This window comes from Podarcis melisellensis (genome assembly GCF_964234715.1).
Source record: "Podarcis melisellensis genome assembly, chromosome: 9".
Taxonomy (NCBI): domain Eukaryota; kingdom Metazoa; phylum Chordata; class Lepidosauria; order Squamata; family Lacertidae; genus Podarcis; species Podarcis melisellensis.
This window is the reverse complement of record NC_138541.1, coordinates 11,924,532-11,943,284: the sequence shown is the minus strand read 5'-3', so window position 1 is coordinate 11,943,284 and position 18,753 is coordinate 11,924,532. Positions and strand designations below refer to the sequence as shown.

At 47.9% G+C, this 18,753-nt stretch overlaps 1 protein-coding gene across 2 annotated transcripts in view; it reads right to left on the bottom strand.

Moving 5' to 3' along the window:
* Positions 1–346: 346 nt before the first annotated feature.
* Positions 347–18,753, bottom strand: part of FGF5 (fibroblast growth factor 5) — a 30,076-nt gene continuing 11,669 nt past the window's right edge. The window contains exons 2-4 of one of the 2 annotated variants that reach the window (XM_081925402.1): positions 13,184–13,287; positions 3,702–3,805; positions 347–3,400 (exon numbers count right to left, since the gene is read on the bottom strand). In XM_081925402.1, the coding sequence (XP_081781528.1) occupies positions 3,271–3,400; positions 3,702–3,805; positions 13,184–13,287 (338 nt within the window). In that variant the 3' untranslated portion in view covers positions 347–3,270. Of the gene's footprint in view, positions 3,806–13,183; positions 13,288–18,753 lie in introns of both variants that reach the window. The other variant, XM_081925401.1, reaches the window with a different exon arrangement.

Here is an 18,753-nt window from a genome sequence, read left to right as displayed (position 1 = left end):
AACCATATAAGACCCCTTCCTCAAAAAGCAGAATAAACCATGTGAAGTGGGGAGAGATTTGCATAATGTATGCATGTCACATAACGCAGATTGTCTTCCTGCAGAACTGGTTCTGTACTGCTGCATCAAGTTTTACCCTTCTTTGCCAAAGCGCAAACTTGTACACGGTCCTGCCCTTGATCAGGCAAACAAAGAAACTGTGACCAGATCATTATGAGTCAGTCTCACTGGGTGGGAGGAAATCCCTATTTTACAGAGATGGTTCTCAACTTGAAGCCGCAGCAATAGATCACCCGTAAATTAACAAACAGCTCTTTGTGTGTGTGTGTGTGTGTGTGTGTGTGTGTGTGTGTGTGTGTGTTCGATCTGTCTGGGTGTCAACAGCAGCCCAATGTATCTTCAGAGGTGGTCTGATCCTATGCGACACATGAGCAGCCTTTAAATAGTCGGGAGGAGAGCAGGAAGAGCAACAAGGACTATTCACCTTTGGAAAAGGAGTCTCAAGGGGGTGTTTTTCACGCTGAGTAAAACACTTGTTAAGAGGAGGAGACAGCAGCGGTTGTTATCTGATCCACCTTTGGGGTGGGTCTCGCCTCCCTCCATCTCTCTCCTCTAAAGCAGCTTAGTCTCTTTGGACCTATAATAGCAGGAATTCCAGAGGCTCATGACAGAGGTATTTTAAACGCAGACATTGAAGCGATGAGGTTGATGGACAGAATAAGACTTGTCCTTCCAGCTGTCCAAGGAACAGCGGGAGGGGGAATGGAATCAGGGTCATTTGGAACGGAAGAGCTTTCCTTCCTCAATCTTGATCCCCTCATTTGCCTCTCCATAGGGTGGGGAGGGCGAGAGAGCAAAAGATCTGGACAGACAGAAATCTGTGCGATAGCATGGAATCCAAAGGTAGGTACTGTTATTTTCCTTAGAGAAAAGAAGAAAAACGAACTAAATTCTACTAAGAGCGGAATCAATCCTTGTTTTTTTTTAAAAAAAAAATTAAAATAAAACAACACAATAACAACAACACAGAAGTAAGGATGGAGTCACACAACAGTGTTTCTACCCTCTTCACATTATGAGCACTGCCCAAAATTCCCCTGGGCTCACATATATATGCATGGGGAACTTTGGGGAGCAATGGCTGGCCTGTCCTCTTTTAGGAAAGTTGTACATATTTATTTGGGAGGGGGAATCTATGACATTGTCCACTCATTACTTTCTGGGAACAAATTTCAACACAATGTGGAGCCTCAGCGTTCCACTCTTTTCTCCAGGATGGTGAAAAGTGTGAGGATGTCGTGAGCATATGTTTATTTGGAGCACAGTATATCACTGGTCATCTGACCTACCAGGAACAATGAGGTTTTCCAATCAGGTGATCTGAGGAAATACGGTATCAAACCAAAGCAACAGCCACCAATTCATCCAGGTCTCCTCCAGATTCTTTCGCAGAAAGGGTTAAGGTTTCAAGTGCATACTGGAAATTTAGGTTTGGACAATTAAAGCAGACCAAAGTCCTTTGCAAGGGCGCTTTGTCCCATTTCAGCACTTGAGGTGAAAGGGGGGGTCATAGAATTGTGAGGGTCCAACCCCCACAAAGCAGGGGTGTGCTGGTGCCCCACTGCTGGTGCCTCTCTTGTGGGATGTGAAACACACAGCAGTCAAATACAACAGTCCTAGAGAGGGATGTTTGTCCAGCCAGTAGATAAACTTCCTGTTTCCTCCTGGACTGGGACGAACTTCCTCTACATGTGACCAGAGGTGGGTGTTGCCTTACCTGTGCAGGTAACAAAATAGTACAGCACAAGCAGCCATATCTCTCTCTGACTCCATTCCTTGAAGAAGCAACATCTCCTTAGCCTGAGATGCCAAGAGACGACAAAGGAACTATCTCCTTATGGGATAGATTCCAAGTGTATATATTTTATACCTTAAGTCTGCCTTCTGGGATGTATGCGTAAACTATTTTATACAAGACTGTGTCATGTCTATTCTTTTTAGGAGGGAATAAAAGGGAATTACCAGGAAATTGATTTTAGAGGCTAAAGCAACTTATCCACTGTGTAGTTTAAAAAAGGGAATGTTACTCTACTAAATTATAGAACTTGCTAACACAAGTTGGGAAGGATATTATTAAACAATATATCTTAGACTCCTGCTGCCTGAGGCAAGTGCCTCACCCTGCCTCATCAGTGGGCCGGGACGGACCCTCTGTTATCCTGGCACAAGAAACCCACTTTTTTGCAAAATGACTTTTTACTATTAGGAAAGTGATGTGGGGGGACACACACTGAAAGGTTTGGGATGAATGAATGACTAAAAGGAAGACCTATGTCCACTGGCTGAGCAAATCAGGATGAATGCTTAATAACAAAATGGAAATCTGGAAGAGCAGGAGCCCATGGTGCATATGAGGTAGAAATGAACAATCTCACCCCATTCATGAAATGTTGCTAGCCAACTGTCTTGGCTTCCCTTGAAAGTCATTGGCTGTTCTGACTGAAGAGGAACACTCCAATTTGGTTTTAAATGTTGCTTTCATCTAAAAAAATTCATGGCTACTCCGCTACAGAGGACTTCCAGGAGAGAACAGGTGTATACAAAACACTGTGCAAATGTTAAAACCACAAGCTCTGGCCTTGTGGGTTCATATAGAACCTTTTCATTTTTTTGTTTTATTGCATCACTATTTCAAATTTGCTGTGCCACTATTTCCCCCCCTTGCTGGGTTCCAAAGTTAATGGCGTCTTTAAAACCAAAATCATGAGATAAACCAGTTGGGTGACTCCACCTTCTGTTTGTCTGAGGTATGTCGGGGATGGGGAAATCTTAAAAGTGCAGAAAAAAGTGATTGGGGGGGCATGGAAAGGACACGAGCAATTTCCTCCCCCTTCTCACAGGAAAAGATCACAGTAAGAAAACAATTATCAGGAATTTGAAGAAAAAAATAGACTCAACATATGAGGTAATCTTTCACATCTTGCAGCAGTCACAGAACCATAGATTTGGGAAGGACCTTGAAGGCCATATCGTCCAATCGCTGCCGAGGCAGGAAAACACATTACTGCAGCAATAGTGCCTGCCAGTTTTGAACAGCCGTTTTAAGCACAATCCATGCTCAGCAGTTGGAAAGCAGAGAGATGAGACTGAAAATTAAGGCGCCCCCACCCGACCCGTGCCCAAACAACCTTTCCGCTCATCTTTGGCGCCCTAGGCCTTTGAGCACTTGGAGAATTCCACTTCATTTGTAGCTACTGGGAAAAAAGTGAATTAAACTCGGGCGCTAGGGACCCAAACGAACACGACTCTTTCCAGAAGGACCTCCCGGCGCAGTGAAATGCAGAGCAGAATCCCATCCGCTATTCTGCCCTGTGGTGTCGCATACAAGCAGCAACCGCTCCTGAGAAAGAAAGAAAACAACATTCCTCACTGGAAGAGAGTTGGGCCATTACTATCCAAAGCGAAACTTGAGTCTATATTTGACCGGAGGCGAGTTCTTTCGAGGCACCGGCAACGGGACCTTTGGCTTTGCTGGGATGGCGACAGGTGGTTTCTTCTTCTCAGGAACAGCGACAGTGAAAGCCAGTTCCGGCTGTTCTGCTTGCCTGAACCTCGGGAGGAAATGCGTCGAGATGTGCTGGGGTTTCACCCGGGGGCTGCACCCTCGTTTTGCCTTGCCCCGTTTGTTCAAGGCCACGTACCATTCTCTGCCCGTCTTCTCAGTCCTGTAAACTGCTGAGGCGTACGTGTTGTAGCTGTTTTCTTGAAACCGCTCCCTGAACTTGCAGTCGTCTGTGAATTTGGCCTAGGGAATTAGAAGGAGGAAACGACAATAGCAGCAAATGCTGGCTTTATAAAAGGGTTGTCACTGTACCTGTGTTGGCCTATAATTATTATTTCTTATTTTTCTTATCGAACCTTCGCCTGAAGGTCTCAAAGTGGATTATGGCACATAAATGCACAATACGATTTAAACACCAATAAAAGACAGCCCGACTTCTAAGCCCATTTTATTGATCTAGACAGGGTGTGGAGAACCTTTGGGTCTCCAGATGTTGCATAGCCAAAACTCTCATCAGCCCCAGCAAGTACTATTATTTTATCATCATCATTATTATTACTATAGACGTGTTCCCCCCATTTTCAAATTATTCCTTAGACTCTCTCTTGTCCACACTTCCTGATTAGCTCCCTGAAATTTCTCATGAGGCTGCAGAAACGCCTTTTCTTTTTGCATGACTAGCATAATGCAAGGTAAGAAACAGTCACTTAACTAACCGTAAAGGGCATATAGAGTGCACACGTCCACCATATTGATGCTTCAAGTCACCAGTAAAGCTAATTTTACCCCATGTGAGAATACAATGGATTGAAGTATTTTTCCCCCCTAATGGAGGGGAGCTGGCCATTGTGACATGTAATCATTCATTTTATTTGCATGTCTTGAACTATTAAGATGCATGGGGGGGGGAGGTGAAATAATGTGCAACTTAACTGTAACCTGAGTGAGATGCTAAGCACATATATGGATGCGGGTGGCGCTGAGGGTTAAACCACAGAGCCTGGGACTTGCCGATCCTGAAGGTTGGCGGTTCGAATCCCTGCGACGGGGTGAGCTCCCATTGCTCAGTCACTGCTCCTGCCAACCTAGCAGTTTGAAAGCACATCAAAGTGCAAGTAGATAAATAGGTACCACTCCGGCGGGAAGGTAAACGGCATTTCCGTGTGCTGCTCTGGTTCGCCAGAAGCGGCTTAGTCATGTTGGCCACATGACTGCTGCACGCCAGCTCCCTCGGGCAATAAAGCGAGATGAGCGCCGCAACCCCAGAGTCGGCCTCGACTGAACCTAATGGTCAGGGGTCATAGATAGATAGATAGATAGGTTTGATTTATGGAAGATAAGTACTTTTGGAGCCCATCCACAGGGCTATATACCCAGTGGCAAGCCATAGGGGGAAATAAAAAAAGGATGTGCTCTTGCCTTCATGCTTTATTGGTGAGAATCCCAGAGACATCTCTGGCTGGCCCATAGATGGGAAACGTATATGGAGGCAGATGAGATGAAAAAGCCCTGAATCTAAAGGGTTGGTAAATCTACTGGGTTGTTTTTTTTAGTCTTATCTCATCTGGCCACTCAGAGTACACACCAGCCCCACTTTCATATGGGGCTAGGATAGCCACTTAAGCATTTCCTCAAAGGGTGGACATGGTTTTGCATACAATGTGCAAATGCTAATCATTGTGCAGATGCAGATTTAGACATGATGGGTGGTATGCAGCTCTTGCTGGGAGTTGTTGGCATCCATCTGCCTCAGGAGACAATGGAGTGCGCCTCTGGGGGTGAAGTCAAACCCCTGCATTAGCAATGACCTTCCTGGGGTGCAAGCCTGGGCAGTGTGTATGGAGCTCCTGGTGGAGCGTGCAACAGTATAAAATACTGTAATGGGGAAGACTGTGGTCAGGTGACCTGTGATGGGCAAGTTGAAGACCACCTCCCTGCTCTCCTTCCTTAAAGCACATGACTTCTCCCCAAAGAATACTGGGAACCGTGGTTTGTTATGGGTACTGTGAATTGTAGCTCTGTGAGGGGTAAACTGTTAGAAATCCTGTTCCATGATTGCAGTCATGGGATTGTTGTCTATCGCATGACGGTGTATTGTGCTTTACTCAGCCTTAGAGTTCTTTATCTTTCAACCAGACTTGGACCAGGCAGTCCTTTAAGCAGAGGGTTTACTCGAATAGGAATGCCCTCTGTAAAAGAGATCATATGGCCACTCTGTTCAAGATCCTGGGGGGAAATCAATGGATATAGGCCATAAAATCTTTACAAAATTTCGCATCAGGTGTCCAGCAGGCCTTGGGGTGGGTGGGGGAAAGTGCTGTAAAATGCCCAAGTCCAGTGATCAAAGTGATGTTATCCAGAATTATCCAATCTCTTAAGCTGATGTCTGAAACAATGGGCACATGGACAGAAATTATATTTTTTGTTAAACAGTGGCATTTGGTATTTGCTTGTGGATATGAAAGGTCTGGTTTAGGGGGCCTGATTTGACTGTAATGAATTCAGATGCGCCCAGGAAGTTCGCTGGCTGACCTGGGACTAGTTCAGTGTCTCACAGCCCACCTCGCAAGGTTGTTGTAAGGCTAACATGGGCAGCGGAAACGCAGATATGCCTTCTTATGCCCAATGGAGGATAAGGTGGAATATAAATATACAAAATAAATAATAAAAGCTTTTCCCCTCAGAGAGTCTTTTAAAAAAAACAAAACTTTCCTGACAACCTTTCATCTCCTTTTAACATTTTGCTGGAGAGAAAGGGAGACAATGGTTTTAATGAAGCACTTTCAAAATTTCCATCGCAATGGGTTGCATGTGAAAAGAAGAACCATTTTTGCTCCCTTTTCCTCTTGTTCTACCCCACCAAAAAAGGAGAGAGATTGAGCTAAGTAGCTACTTAACAATATAGCGGAGCTGAAAGATGATAGCGTTGCTGACTTGCTCACTATAAATCTGAGAACACAATTCCACATGATTGCCTCCCAAAGGAGTTTGGATTGTTTTGGCACGGAAATGCGTGTCTCATCCATCAATAGGTCTGGGTAGATGGGAGAGGGTCCTGATGTCAAGGGTCTACTCATTAAGGGAGAGGAGAAAAGAGTAATGGAGAGGTTAGCAGCTGAATGGCCTTCCTCTCCTTCTCTGATTACAATGAGGTCTTGTCCTGTGACAATCCGCCTCTTCGCTCCCTGCCCCAGTAATCTGGGGATCATGGATTTTGTGATGCCCCATGGAATCTCTAGGGTTGAAAAATGGACTGGAGCTGGTTGGCTTTGGGGATCCCACTCTCCATTTCAGGTGTGGAGAACTTCAGAGGCTGCCCTCCAGGCTTCTCTGTTGGGCCCTTGTGATTCTCCCCAGGCCTCACCACAAGCCTGGCCCTTCCAAGAAGCAGAGTGTTGCAAGTTCTTGCGGCAAGTTCTAAGGGGCCAAAAGTAGCTAGAAATGTGTGCTAGTGGTGGAAGACTCTGCTACCCTGTTCCATCACCAGTGCTGAAGTCAGAGTCAACCACTAGTCTATCTAGATTTTGTGCACAGAATGGGGACCACACCATCTTGTCCTTTGCCCTCAGGATAAAGAGGGGTGTGTTTGTGTAGAAACCACTGATATTTGCATAGCTAGAATGTAGACTAGAGTACTAATGTAAGAGCCAGAACTCTTGCTCCACCCACTTTTTGTCTCTTTCCCTGCTCAGCAACAGCACATGGACCCTGGAAGGTGGCTCAGGAGGCAGTGTGGCCCTTGGGCTGGTAAAACATTCTCCACTCCTGCTCTACAGCCCCATTCGGACAGAAATGATTCGGTCACCATGAACTGGTAACTCCCAGACTAGATTAGTGCAATGCACCGTACATGGGGCTGGTCTTGAAGACTATTTGGCAACTTCAACTGGTCCAAAATGCAGCGACCAGATTACTAGCCAGGGTTTCACTGAGATCTCGTATAAATCCAGCAGCCAGTTCATTTCCAGGACCAAATCAAGGTGCACACGTTAGCATTTAAAACTTAAACAACTCAGGTCCCACATATCTGAGAGATTGCCCCCTTCCTAACAGACCCCCCCCTTGGGTGCTAAGATTGGCAAAGAGGACCCTCTTGCTGCCTCTGCCACTTTCGGAAGATGGGCAGGGGATGGAGCAGGAGAAGGCATGTTCTTCGGTGCCCCCCCAAATTGTGGAACTCCCTCCCCGTATAAATGTGGGATGTAGTCCACTGGGAGCAGTCATATACAACATTCCTTGTTTTGCTAGAGTGGACATGGCCTCACCTGTGCAGGTAACAACAAAAGCACAGGGCAGGGCAGCCATCTCTCTCTCTCTTTACTACATGCATCGAAGAAGCAACATGCTCTCTTGGCTTCCAGCCAAGAGAGGACAAAGGGACAGTCTCCTTATGAGATAGTATCCAGGTGTATGTTACTTTTCTGAGCTAAGTCTACCTTCTGGGATCCGATTGTGAACAGAATATGAGTAAACTCTTTTTTTATACTTTTATAGAAGACTGTGTTGCATCTTATCTTTTATGAGGGAGTAGTGGCGCTGTGGGTTAAAGCCTCAGCGCCTAGGACTTGCAGATCGAAAGGTCAGCGGTTCGAATCCCTGCGGCGGGGTGCGCTCCCGCTGCTGGGTCCCAGCGCCTGCCAACCTAGCAGTTCGAAAGCACCTCCGGGTGCAAGTAGATAAATAGGGACCGCTTACCAGCGGGAAGGTAAACGGCGTTTCCGTGTGCGGCTCTGGCTCGCCAGAGCAGCGATGTCACGCTGGCCACGTGACCCGGAAGTGTCTCCGGACAGCGCTGGCCCCTGGCCTCTTAAGTGAGATGGGCGCACAACCCCAGAGTCTGTCAAGACTGGCCCGTACGGGCAGGGGTACCTTTACCTTTACCTTTAAGGGGGAAATACCTGAACAGTTATTATAGAGGCTTTAGCGAGCCTGAGCAAACGCATCCGCTGTAAGTTTAAAAAGGGGAATGTTACTCTGCTAAAATTGTGAACTTGTTAACACAAGTTGGAAAGGCTATAATCAAACAATATATCCTCTCCTGCATCCCCAAACATTCCCACAGTAGGTACCTTCCCAGAGCCTGCAACACCCAAACCTCACTCTCCTAACATGCACAACCTAAGAGATAGTTCAAACATGACTGTAGGGCCAGTGGCGTAGCGTGGGTTGTCAGCACCCGGGGCAAGGCAAGTAATTTGCGCCCCCTAACCCGTGGATTTGTGCCCCCTAACCCTAACCCCCCGATGTATCCCGGTGCGGCCAGCCCCCCTGCAGCCCCCACGCTACGCCACTGTGTAGGGCACACCAGAGGCCTAGTGGGGGAGGCGGGGGGGCTTAGCCCTGGGTGAATGATTTTGATGGGGCACAAACCAGGCACCCCCATCCAGGCTTGCCCTGGCTGCCACCAGGGGTCTCTGGGCCCTGGATCCCTGCCTGGACTTGCCACCACATCCCCAGCCCCATTGCTGAAGCACCCAGTCAGCACCAGGTGGGAATTCACCTACCAAGGGCCGGGTCAGCCAGCCACACTCCTCCTTGCAGCCCCACTTGGCTCTGGTGGTGATGGCTGAACAGGCACAGTGGGCTCTCTGACCCCTCTGCACCTGGCCCCATGGGCGTAGCCAAGTAAATCAATACTCCGTGTTTTTTGCTCCATAAGACGCACCTGACCATAAGACTCACCTAGTTTTCGGAGGTGGATCTGATGGTGAATTTGGGGTGACCCAATGCAAAAATCCTGAGGAACCATGTGGATCCATGCTTTGTAACCACATTTTTGCACCATTGCAGCCCCAGGAAACAGTGGATGCGTGATTTTTTTGGTGAAGGCTGTAGCCATGGACATGCTATGTGATCTGATGGTGAATTTGGGGTGACCCAATGTAAAAATCCAGGAGATCCATGGGCTTTTACCTCCCCCCCTCCCAGGCAGCCTCTGCAGAGGCTGCTAGAGTCCCTTATCTCTCTTCTGATCCCACTGATCAGCTGTTTCCTTTCAACACTCCCTTCCCTCTTGTTTGCCTTAGTGTCTTTTCCTTAGCTGGAGCAGTTTTTTGCTCCTCCTTTTCTTCTAATTTCTCTCTTTTGCTTTAGTCTTCCTGTTTCCCCCCCCTTTGTAAGTTTGCTGTCGTTGCCTCCCCACTCCCAGGCAGCCTCCTTTATCTCTAGCGTCCCTTATCTCCCTCCCCGATCGCTTGCCCATTAGCGGCTTTGTTTCAACACCCACTTCCCTCTTTAAAAAAAAAGCACGATCTGCTTTTTGCCCCTGGGCAATTCAGCTCCAGGGACGAGGCATTCACTCCATGAGGCACACAGACATTTCCCCTTAATTTCTAGGAAGAAAAATGTGTGTCTTATGGAGCGAAAAATACGGTAAATACTTAAGTGAGGTTCTGCCCTCCCATCCAACATGAACCCTGCCCCTTCAACATAAATCCTGGCTATGCCCATGCCTGGCCCCCACCCACTGGTGTCGGTGGCAAGGACCAGGCTGGCATGGTGGGTTCTGTTCACTCTCCATGCCCTGCTCAGCATGTGCATGTGTGCTCCGGGCAGCAGCAAAAGCCGCAATGCCACTGGAGCATACAGAAACATTGTTGCTGCTCTTTATCACTTTCTTTCTCTATCTACAGCTATTTGATGACAGGAGGGGGTGTCTAGATTTTGCAAAGTTTTTTTCTAGACATAAGCTCCAGAGAGAGAGACTGACTTCTGGGATTTCTAACACTATACTAGTTTGACGGATGGCTCCCGAGAGACTATTAACAGTGGGGGACATCCAATTGAACAGATGTCTCTTCTGAAGGTCATTCCTCCTTTCTAATCTATGTCTGGCCATCCGGGCTAGTACAAAAGGATGAAAAATTATCGATGCGATCTTGTCTGAAGCTACTGAAGCAGGTCCTCTGTTTCCTGCCAAGATCTGTGTCAACCAGAAGAGCAAATCCTTTGTCTCACGGGGCATTAATTTTGCTCAGCTGCCTTTGCAATCAATGAGGAGAGAATTATTAAAACTGGATGCTACACTGAAGATGCCTCTGTCAATTTTGCCTTTGTGCAAGTTGGGAACATCAGCAAGGCAGCCTCTTTCTTGCTAATGGGTATTCCCTTACGAACATGACAAGTGAGTTCAGCGTTGCATTGTTAAACCCCACAGATTATTATCTTATATATGAGTGGGAAAGGTTTGGTAGAACCGATCACACTGAGGGAACCCTTAACTGCCCTATGGGTGTCTCGTCCGTTTTCGCCCTTTTGCTTGCAAGGTAAAGGCAAAGGGGACCCCTGACCATTAGGTCCAGTCGTGGCCAACTCTGGGGTTGCAGCGCTCATCTCGCTTTATTGGCCGAGGGAGCCGGCGTACAGCTTCCGGGTCATGTGGCCAGCATGACTAAGCCGCTTTCTGGTGAACCAGAGCAGCGCACAGAAACACCGTTTACCTTCCCGCCGGAGTGGTACCTATTTATCTACTTGCACTTTGACATGCTTTCGAACTGCTAGGTTGGCAGGAGCAGGGACCGAGCAACGGGAGCTCACCACATCATGGGAATTCGAACCGGCAACCTTCTGATCGGCAAGTCCTAGGCTCTGTGGTTTAACCCACAGCGCCACCCGCAAACTTAACTGTAAAAAGAAGAGAAAGAAATGTCCTCTTCCAGATACATATTTTCCTCAAACAGTAAAGCTTCTGCTGAGAACACAACCTCACAAAAGGAAAAGCCACTGGGCAGGATGATGTTGAGTTTGACCCCATGCATATTTACTCAGGAGAAAAATGTCCTCGGATTTACTGCAACTTGCTCCTCGTATATGTGGGCATTGGGTTTAGCCTGAAACGTTATAACAGGAGGGGTGGATGGGTGCTCCTTTCAGAACAAAAAAATTGAGCCATCTGTTTGGGAAGCTGATAATTGCCAGGATTAATGTTGCTCCTGAATCCAGTTTCCTTATTAAAAAAAATAAAAAATAAACTGCTTTATAATTTAATTAGATTACCACTTGAAATGGAAGGCCAGACCTCAGATACAGAAGGGGAAACCTATTACAGCCCACAGAATTGCTTCCGCTTCCTCCCCCCCCCCCCCGCAACCCAAAAACAACAGTGGGACTTGATTTTATCTCTAGTTCAGCTAGAAGTAATCAAAACGCCGTTAGAATCAAAGAGCTTCCCTGAGTGACAGGCACAGCACTTCCTTGCGCCTCCTCGAACTCATTATCCCACAAAATAAACGCACCCTGCCAAAGCAGCAAAGAACAACAGATGCTGTTTTTACATTATCGGCATTGTTTAGCCCAATGAACTTTAGACATTTGGCTCGGGTTTCGACTAATTTCTTGCGCTGATTTGGCTGAAGAATTGCGGGTCTTAACCTTTCCTGGTGACCTGTCTGAAGCAGGTCGTCATGTCTGGTCCCCCTGGAACCAACCACGTCCTTCTCCCAGCAATTAGCCGGAAGCCAAGGAAGGGGGCTTATTTAATTTCGGCAGTCGCTGAATCACGTCAGAATTTCATAACATGAAATAACAAGACGATTTCACATCGCTGGGGAAGGGGAAGGGGCGGAACAGCTCAACCTGTGGGCCACCATGCCAAAGGCAGGCCGCCATCTTTGTATGGGCCTCTGCCAAGGCAGCACTTGAGAGGGACTCTTCCCGTACAGCAGGGGTGGGGAATTCCACAGGGGCCACATTCTCTTCTGGGTAACCTGCCAGGGGCCGCTTGCCAGGATGGGCACAGCCAGAGGCAAAAGTGGGTGGGAAATTAGTGTACATCTTAACCTTATTCGGGAGGCTAGTTTCAACACATGCTCACATAACCACTGTTATAAGAAATTTAAGGTCTCAAATATAGAATAAATATTCATAGTATGGGAAAGCAATCCTGAAGCCATTTTGACTCTCCTCAAATATTCCTCTGCAGTAAGGGAGGCAAATGGGGAGAGCCTTCCCATTGTCTTTTTGCTTGCCAAGCCTGTGTTAAGGGCGTATTTGTGTTAAAACCAGCACCTTAAACCTGATCCTGTACTCCACCGGGAGCCCAGTGCAGCTGGTATAGCACCGGGTGAATGTGATCCTGTGGCGAGGACCCCGTAAGGAGTCTCACTGTGGCATTCTGCACCCGCTGGAGTTTCTGGGTCAGTCTCAAGGGCAGCCCCATGTAGAGTGAGTTAAAGAGCCTCACACTCTACCAACTGAGTTATCCCAGCAAAATTATGCTGGACTGGGATGAGGAATTTAAGGTCAAGGGGAACTTCATTCTTCTGCATTTTCAAAAGCAGGGAGCCTGTGTGGCATTGTTGTAATAGGAACCTGGGCGACCAGGGTTCGAATCCCTACACAGGCATGAAGTTCACTGGGTGACCTTGGGCCAGTCACTGTCTCTCAGCCTAACCTACCTCACAGGGTTGTTGTGAGGAGAAAGGACCACATATACCACCTTGAACCCTTTGGAAGAAATGGTGGGAAATGAATGAAATTATATGTAGAGCTGTGGACTCAAATCTCACAAGGTGCGGCGCAGACGACCTTGCAATATTTTCACTATTTTGCAAGCTACAGAGACATTTTTCACATACCCTGGAAATGCAGTATTTTATTTCATCTTGGTGTTTTTTTACTTACACTTGCGTGGAGTTTTCCTTTTTTTGACATCGCTAAAAATTTGTTGCTGAAAACTCCTCGTATTCCTACAATCCCCTGAGACACAGCAAATATTTCCAAAATACCTAGGATGACAGAAATCCCAAAATAAAACACAATTCGTTTTTTCACAGCACTGCAAAGAAAAGAAGAAGAGAGAAAGAAATCTTATGCATTGTCAGGTCTTTTTTATTAAAAAAAAGAAGAAGGGGAGGGAAAAGAAGAGGAGGAAGAAGAAGAAGAAAAACTAGCTTTGTCATTTTAGGCTTAAACTGTGATTTCATGCTTGATTGCTTCTTGCTTGCTTGCTCGGGTTATCTGAATATACATTTATTTATAGACGTCCTGAGGTTTTAAAGGACACAACTGGTGTGAGTGGAATTTAATGGCTGCTCACTCTGGGGTTATCCACCTGCCCTCAACAGGAAGGTATCAGGAGACGGTTTAGGGCAGAGGTTTTCAACCTTTTTGGGTCCACAGCTCCCTTGACCAACTACATTCTTTCTGTGGCTCCTCTGTGGGGTTCATGTAGGGCCTTACGGAGCCAGGCAGAGGCCCGGGCCAGGTAGATAATGTGCCCCCCTTTTTTACCCTGGGGATATCTGAAGTCTTATAAATAAGTACGTATATAAATAATTTTCACAAATGTTATGACAAAACAAAAATATTTCAAGGCTTGAACCGTATCTGCATATAAAGACAAAATGGAAAATATGGGTAAGTATGCTGACTGAGGCGCCCTTTGGAACTGGAGGCCCGGGCCAAGTGGCCCATATGCCCCCCCCCCCTCTGTCTGGGCCTGGGTTCAAGAGCCCAGTGATATCACCCTTTGCCTGCAGAGCTGGCAGCCTCTCACCCTTTTTCAAACAGCCTCCCTTGTGGAGTGTGCCCTCAACCTCCTCTCCCCTTTCCTTGGGAGTCCTCTGGGCATCTGCAGATGCCACCCCTAGTCTCTCAGCTGCCCCCTCCTGCCCCAAAGAGATGTGCCTCTTCACACTGCCCCACAGGAGCCTGGGAAGCAGCCCCTGGCCAGCCCCAGAGGCACCATTTGCCTGGGGAGCTTATAGCCAGGGCTTCTGCAACAAACAGCTGTGCAAGCCTTACGGAGGCAGAGATGTCAGAGGGACATCAGAGGAGGGAGGGAAGAGGGCAGTGGTGTAGCATGGGTTGTCAGCACCCGGGGCAAGGCAAGTAATTTGCACCCCCTAACCTGTGGATTTGCGCCCCCTAACTCTAACCCCCAGATGTTGCGCCCGGTGCGGCCGGGCCCCCCTGCACCCCCCACGCTACGCCACTGGAAGAGGGACAGAGCCCAGTTTTGCCTGCGGCACCCCTGACTATCATTCAAGGCACCCCAGGGTGCCATGGCACACTGGTTGAGAACCACCGGTTTAGGGGGAAGAGAACAAACCTTCAAAATCAGCAAGGGTTGTTTAAGCCCTGCCTCATGCTTGATTCCTGTAGCCTCTGGGCTCAATCCTGGAAACTTGTTTTCACTGGCTGGGTGTAATGTTGGAACAAGTGACATAGTACATAGATGAGAACATCTCTGAGGATGTACAGAGTGCGTTTCTCTTGCCAGCAGATAACGGCGGCATTTTGTGGGTCCCCAGGGTGGGAGACAGAAGGCTTGTAGAACTTCCTCCAAATTTTCCCTCCAGGCTCTGGCAATTATAATCTGGGGTTAATGAGTCAGCTGGCTGGCGGCCGGCAGCCAGAGAGGGGAAGTGGTTTCTGTGCCAGAGACAGAGTCTGGTCACAACCACAATATACATTGTACATCATTCTTATACCGCTTTAGCAGACATGGAGAATCCTGTGAAATATAGTTTGTTAAGGGTGCTGGGAACAGTAGGCCTGCACCCTTAACAAACTACAGTTCCCAGGATTCTTTGTGGGAAGCCATGACTGTTAAAGAATAAGAAGAGTGCTTTAAATATATGGTGTGGGTGTTAACCTCAGTTAGTAAAACACATCCCCCAGGTCAGAGATGGGAAGGTAGTGTGTTCACCCCAGATGAGAGACAGGGCTGGCTTGCTTTATGATTTTTCTGTTTCCTTGCTGTGGGGTTAACTGGTGTTCCTAACACATATCCAGGTGGGTATGTTGTACTTTTGCTATTTTATATGGCTTTGATTGACTGCATCTATTGGTACTCTTATTATATATTTCTTTCCTATTGATATGATGCTCACCACTTGGGGGTATATAAATAAACCATAACATGACACAGTTGCTTCCATACATCTGGGTTTAGGAGCAGTTCTTGCAGAATAAAGAGCACCCTACCCCAGCAGGCTTGGTCCTCCAGAATACCCTAAGGTTTTTGCATCCGTTGCAAATGATTTTAACCACATGCACACACACACACCCCGGACCTCTCTCACACACACACTCAGCTGCTTTGCACAGTGCTGGGGAGCGTTGAGACTCTACTGATCACCAAGCATATTGTTTGCAGAAGAAGACATTCACCCCTGAACATGTTAAAGGCAGATCTGGAAGCAGTCAGGAGCATTTGAAATAAGCCAAGTGCAATTAGGGATTGGCAAATCCGTCTGCTTTGGTCTCTCACTTCCTTGTTGCTGTTGTTTTTTTTAATCTTACATTCAATTCTCCAAATCAGTTTGCAAATGCTTTTTTAAAAAATGATAAATTCTTTAGCATTTTAGCCTGACTTTCTCCTAATATACACATTATGGTATGCAAGTTCGCCTAAGATGCACATGCTTGCAAGGGATTTTCCTGATTATAATGCATGCATCTAGCATATCTATCATTGCAGCCTGGGGTTGCCCAAGCTCCCCTGATTGCAGCTAAAGACCAATGAATCCTTCTGCTCATCAGTTGCATGAAAGCAAGATAAGCATTTTTCGCTATGCCCCCCCCTCCTTCCATCTACCCTATATTGACACAGAGCCATCACATTTATATTATCAATAGCAACTGAAAGGAAGCAAACCTCTGGAGGAGAGTTTAGGAAACTTACCAAGGTTGCATGCTGACTTCAGTCTTTGAAAGTTCCCTAGCAATTAGCTGAAGAGCTTTGGCTTCGCTCCCCCTCCAACCCCCGCAAAAAATAAATAAATGCAGTTCTCCCCAGCAGATGGATGAGTTGTGGGACACCATGGAAGTGTCATGGTCATTCTAACTGCTCATGAGGAGAGACAACTGCAGGCTCACAAGGGTTGGTGACAGACGGTCTGTTGGTAGGATGCAGAGAAGCAAGATGTGACTGTTGGAACCCCGATCAGCTGTTAGGTTGAAGAAAACAAGGAGCACCCTGCTGTCATTACCCAGTTTCATTGGCTATGCATTCATAGCATTCTCAAAATTATACAGTTGGAAGGGTCTACAATGGTCATCTAGTCTATGGTTACCAGACGTCCCCGTTTCCCGGGGACAGTCCCGGGATTTACAAATATGTCCCCGGACAAAATCCGTCCCCGGATTTTATTTAATGTCCCTGGATTTATATTTTAAGTGTTGTAGATTTATTAGCAGGGAATGAATGTTGCGTTGTGCTGGTCCCGGGGGGAAGGTTACCGTTGGTGTAGTCAAAGTCCGGTCCTGGGTCACTAGCCTGGAAACAGTTCACAAGGAGCAGGGCGAGGTCCAAAGCAGGAAGCCGGGCGGGGACAGGAACACTGGAGGGTCAGGTCTGGGTCCGGGCAGGAACAGGTACTCAACAACAACGTTGCTCCCGCAACCTGGGACCGGGCTGACTGGCCTTTATCTTCTCTGAGGCCAGGGGTGGCCCCGGCCCCCAGGAGACCCGCCTCTCCTGGCCTTAAGGCAAGCACTCCTCCTGGGAGAAACCAGTTCCCTTCGCCTCTCTGCCCTGAGCCTCTGCAGTTCAGGAGAGGCCGAAGGGTTACTGGGCCCAGGGGGAGACTCACCTGTAGGCACTGAGTACTCAACCACCTCTGGAGCCAGAGTGGGTTCACCTGGTGCCTGCTCCTGAGGATCCGGCACAGGTGCAGGCTCCTCAGAATCTAGGCCTTGCCCCAGTTCAGCCAGCCCTGGAGGCGGGGACTCCTGTGCAGGCTGGGAGTCCTCCGGTTCAGCCTCTGAATCGGATTCCCAGGCCATCACATGCGTGATTGATTCGACGGCACAAGACACATCATATGGGGACTTCCAGCGAGGCAAAATGGCGGGCGCCATGGCAGCGAGTAGCTCCTGAAGCCAGCCAGAGCCAACTGCGCTACCAGGCTGGCTCCGGGTTGCTGAGGCTGCCACCACCGCGCCACTACCAAGGGGGAACCAGGGATGCCCAGCACGCCAACTGGGGGAACCACTGACCACCACCACCCGTGACCCAAATTGAGCTGGCAACGAGAGCACCTGACCACCCGGCCAACTCCCCAGTGGTGCTCCGGGGCAGGAAAGCCTCAGAGCTGACACAGGGAGAAGGAGAGGAGGAAGAGAGAGGAAGAGGAAGGAGAAAAAAGAGGGGAGCCCCGACCTTGCCACGCCACTGCCGCCACTGAGGAGGAGATGTAGGAGAGCACCGGGAGGGCAAGGACATGTGGCCAAGCCCATGTCCGTCCCGAGCCTACTCCATGGCAGCTAGCGCTCCAAGAGAGCAGTCCAGGGCCCAGAGGAAGGCCACGCGACAGAGGAGACCACAGAAGATATTACTACTTTTTTAAAAAAATAGTAATAACTTTTTTAAAATAACATTTTTTTCTATTTTTTTTAAAGTGTCCCAGGATTCTTTGAAAAAAACCTGGTAACCTTAATCTAGTCCAACCGCCTGCAAGGCAGAAATCTTTTGCCCAAATATGAGAGACATTACACATACTTCTGTAAAACAAGAAAATCTTTAATAAAAAACACACACACAAAAACCTTGGCCCTCCAGATGCTTTTGGCCTACAACTCCCATGATCCCTAGCTAGCAGGACCAGTGGTCAGGGATGATGGGAATTGTAGTCCAAAACATCTGGAGGGCCAAGGTTGAGGAAGCCTGATCTAGGCAACACTGAGATGGACCACAAGTGTCCGTGTATAAGGAAGCTTCTCGTTTCAGTGCCCTTTGACTGCCTGTTAAGGGTGCTTAGCTGTGCCTTAAAAAGGTAAAGGGACCCCTGACCATTAGGTCTAGTTGTGGCCGACTCTGGAGTTGCGGCGCTCATCTCGCTTTATTGGCCGAGGGAGAGGAAGGCCCTGAAATTAAGAGTCTCATGCTCTACCGACTGAGCTATCCCAAACTAGAGAAAAGTAATGCTGAACTCATCCCAGACACTCATTCCAAACACAGAAAAAGCAGAAACTGGATCTCTGCTGGCTCTGGGGAACAGCACAGGTTTAACATCCACCACCCTCTCCTTGAAGCAGCGAAGAAGGATGAAATGAGCACTTAAATCACATCTTGCTCAACATAAAACAAGAAGAGGCCAATGCGCAATAGCCCAAACATTTAGCTTCTTTTCCCGATGCTGGGATCTAGCCCATTGGGCTGTCAGCATCACCCTTGAGCCAGTGCCACCAACTGGACTCATACACTTCAGCCCCAACTGGGCTAGGCGAGCTGGGTAGCACTTCCA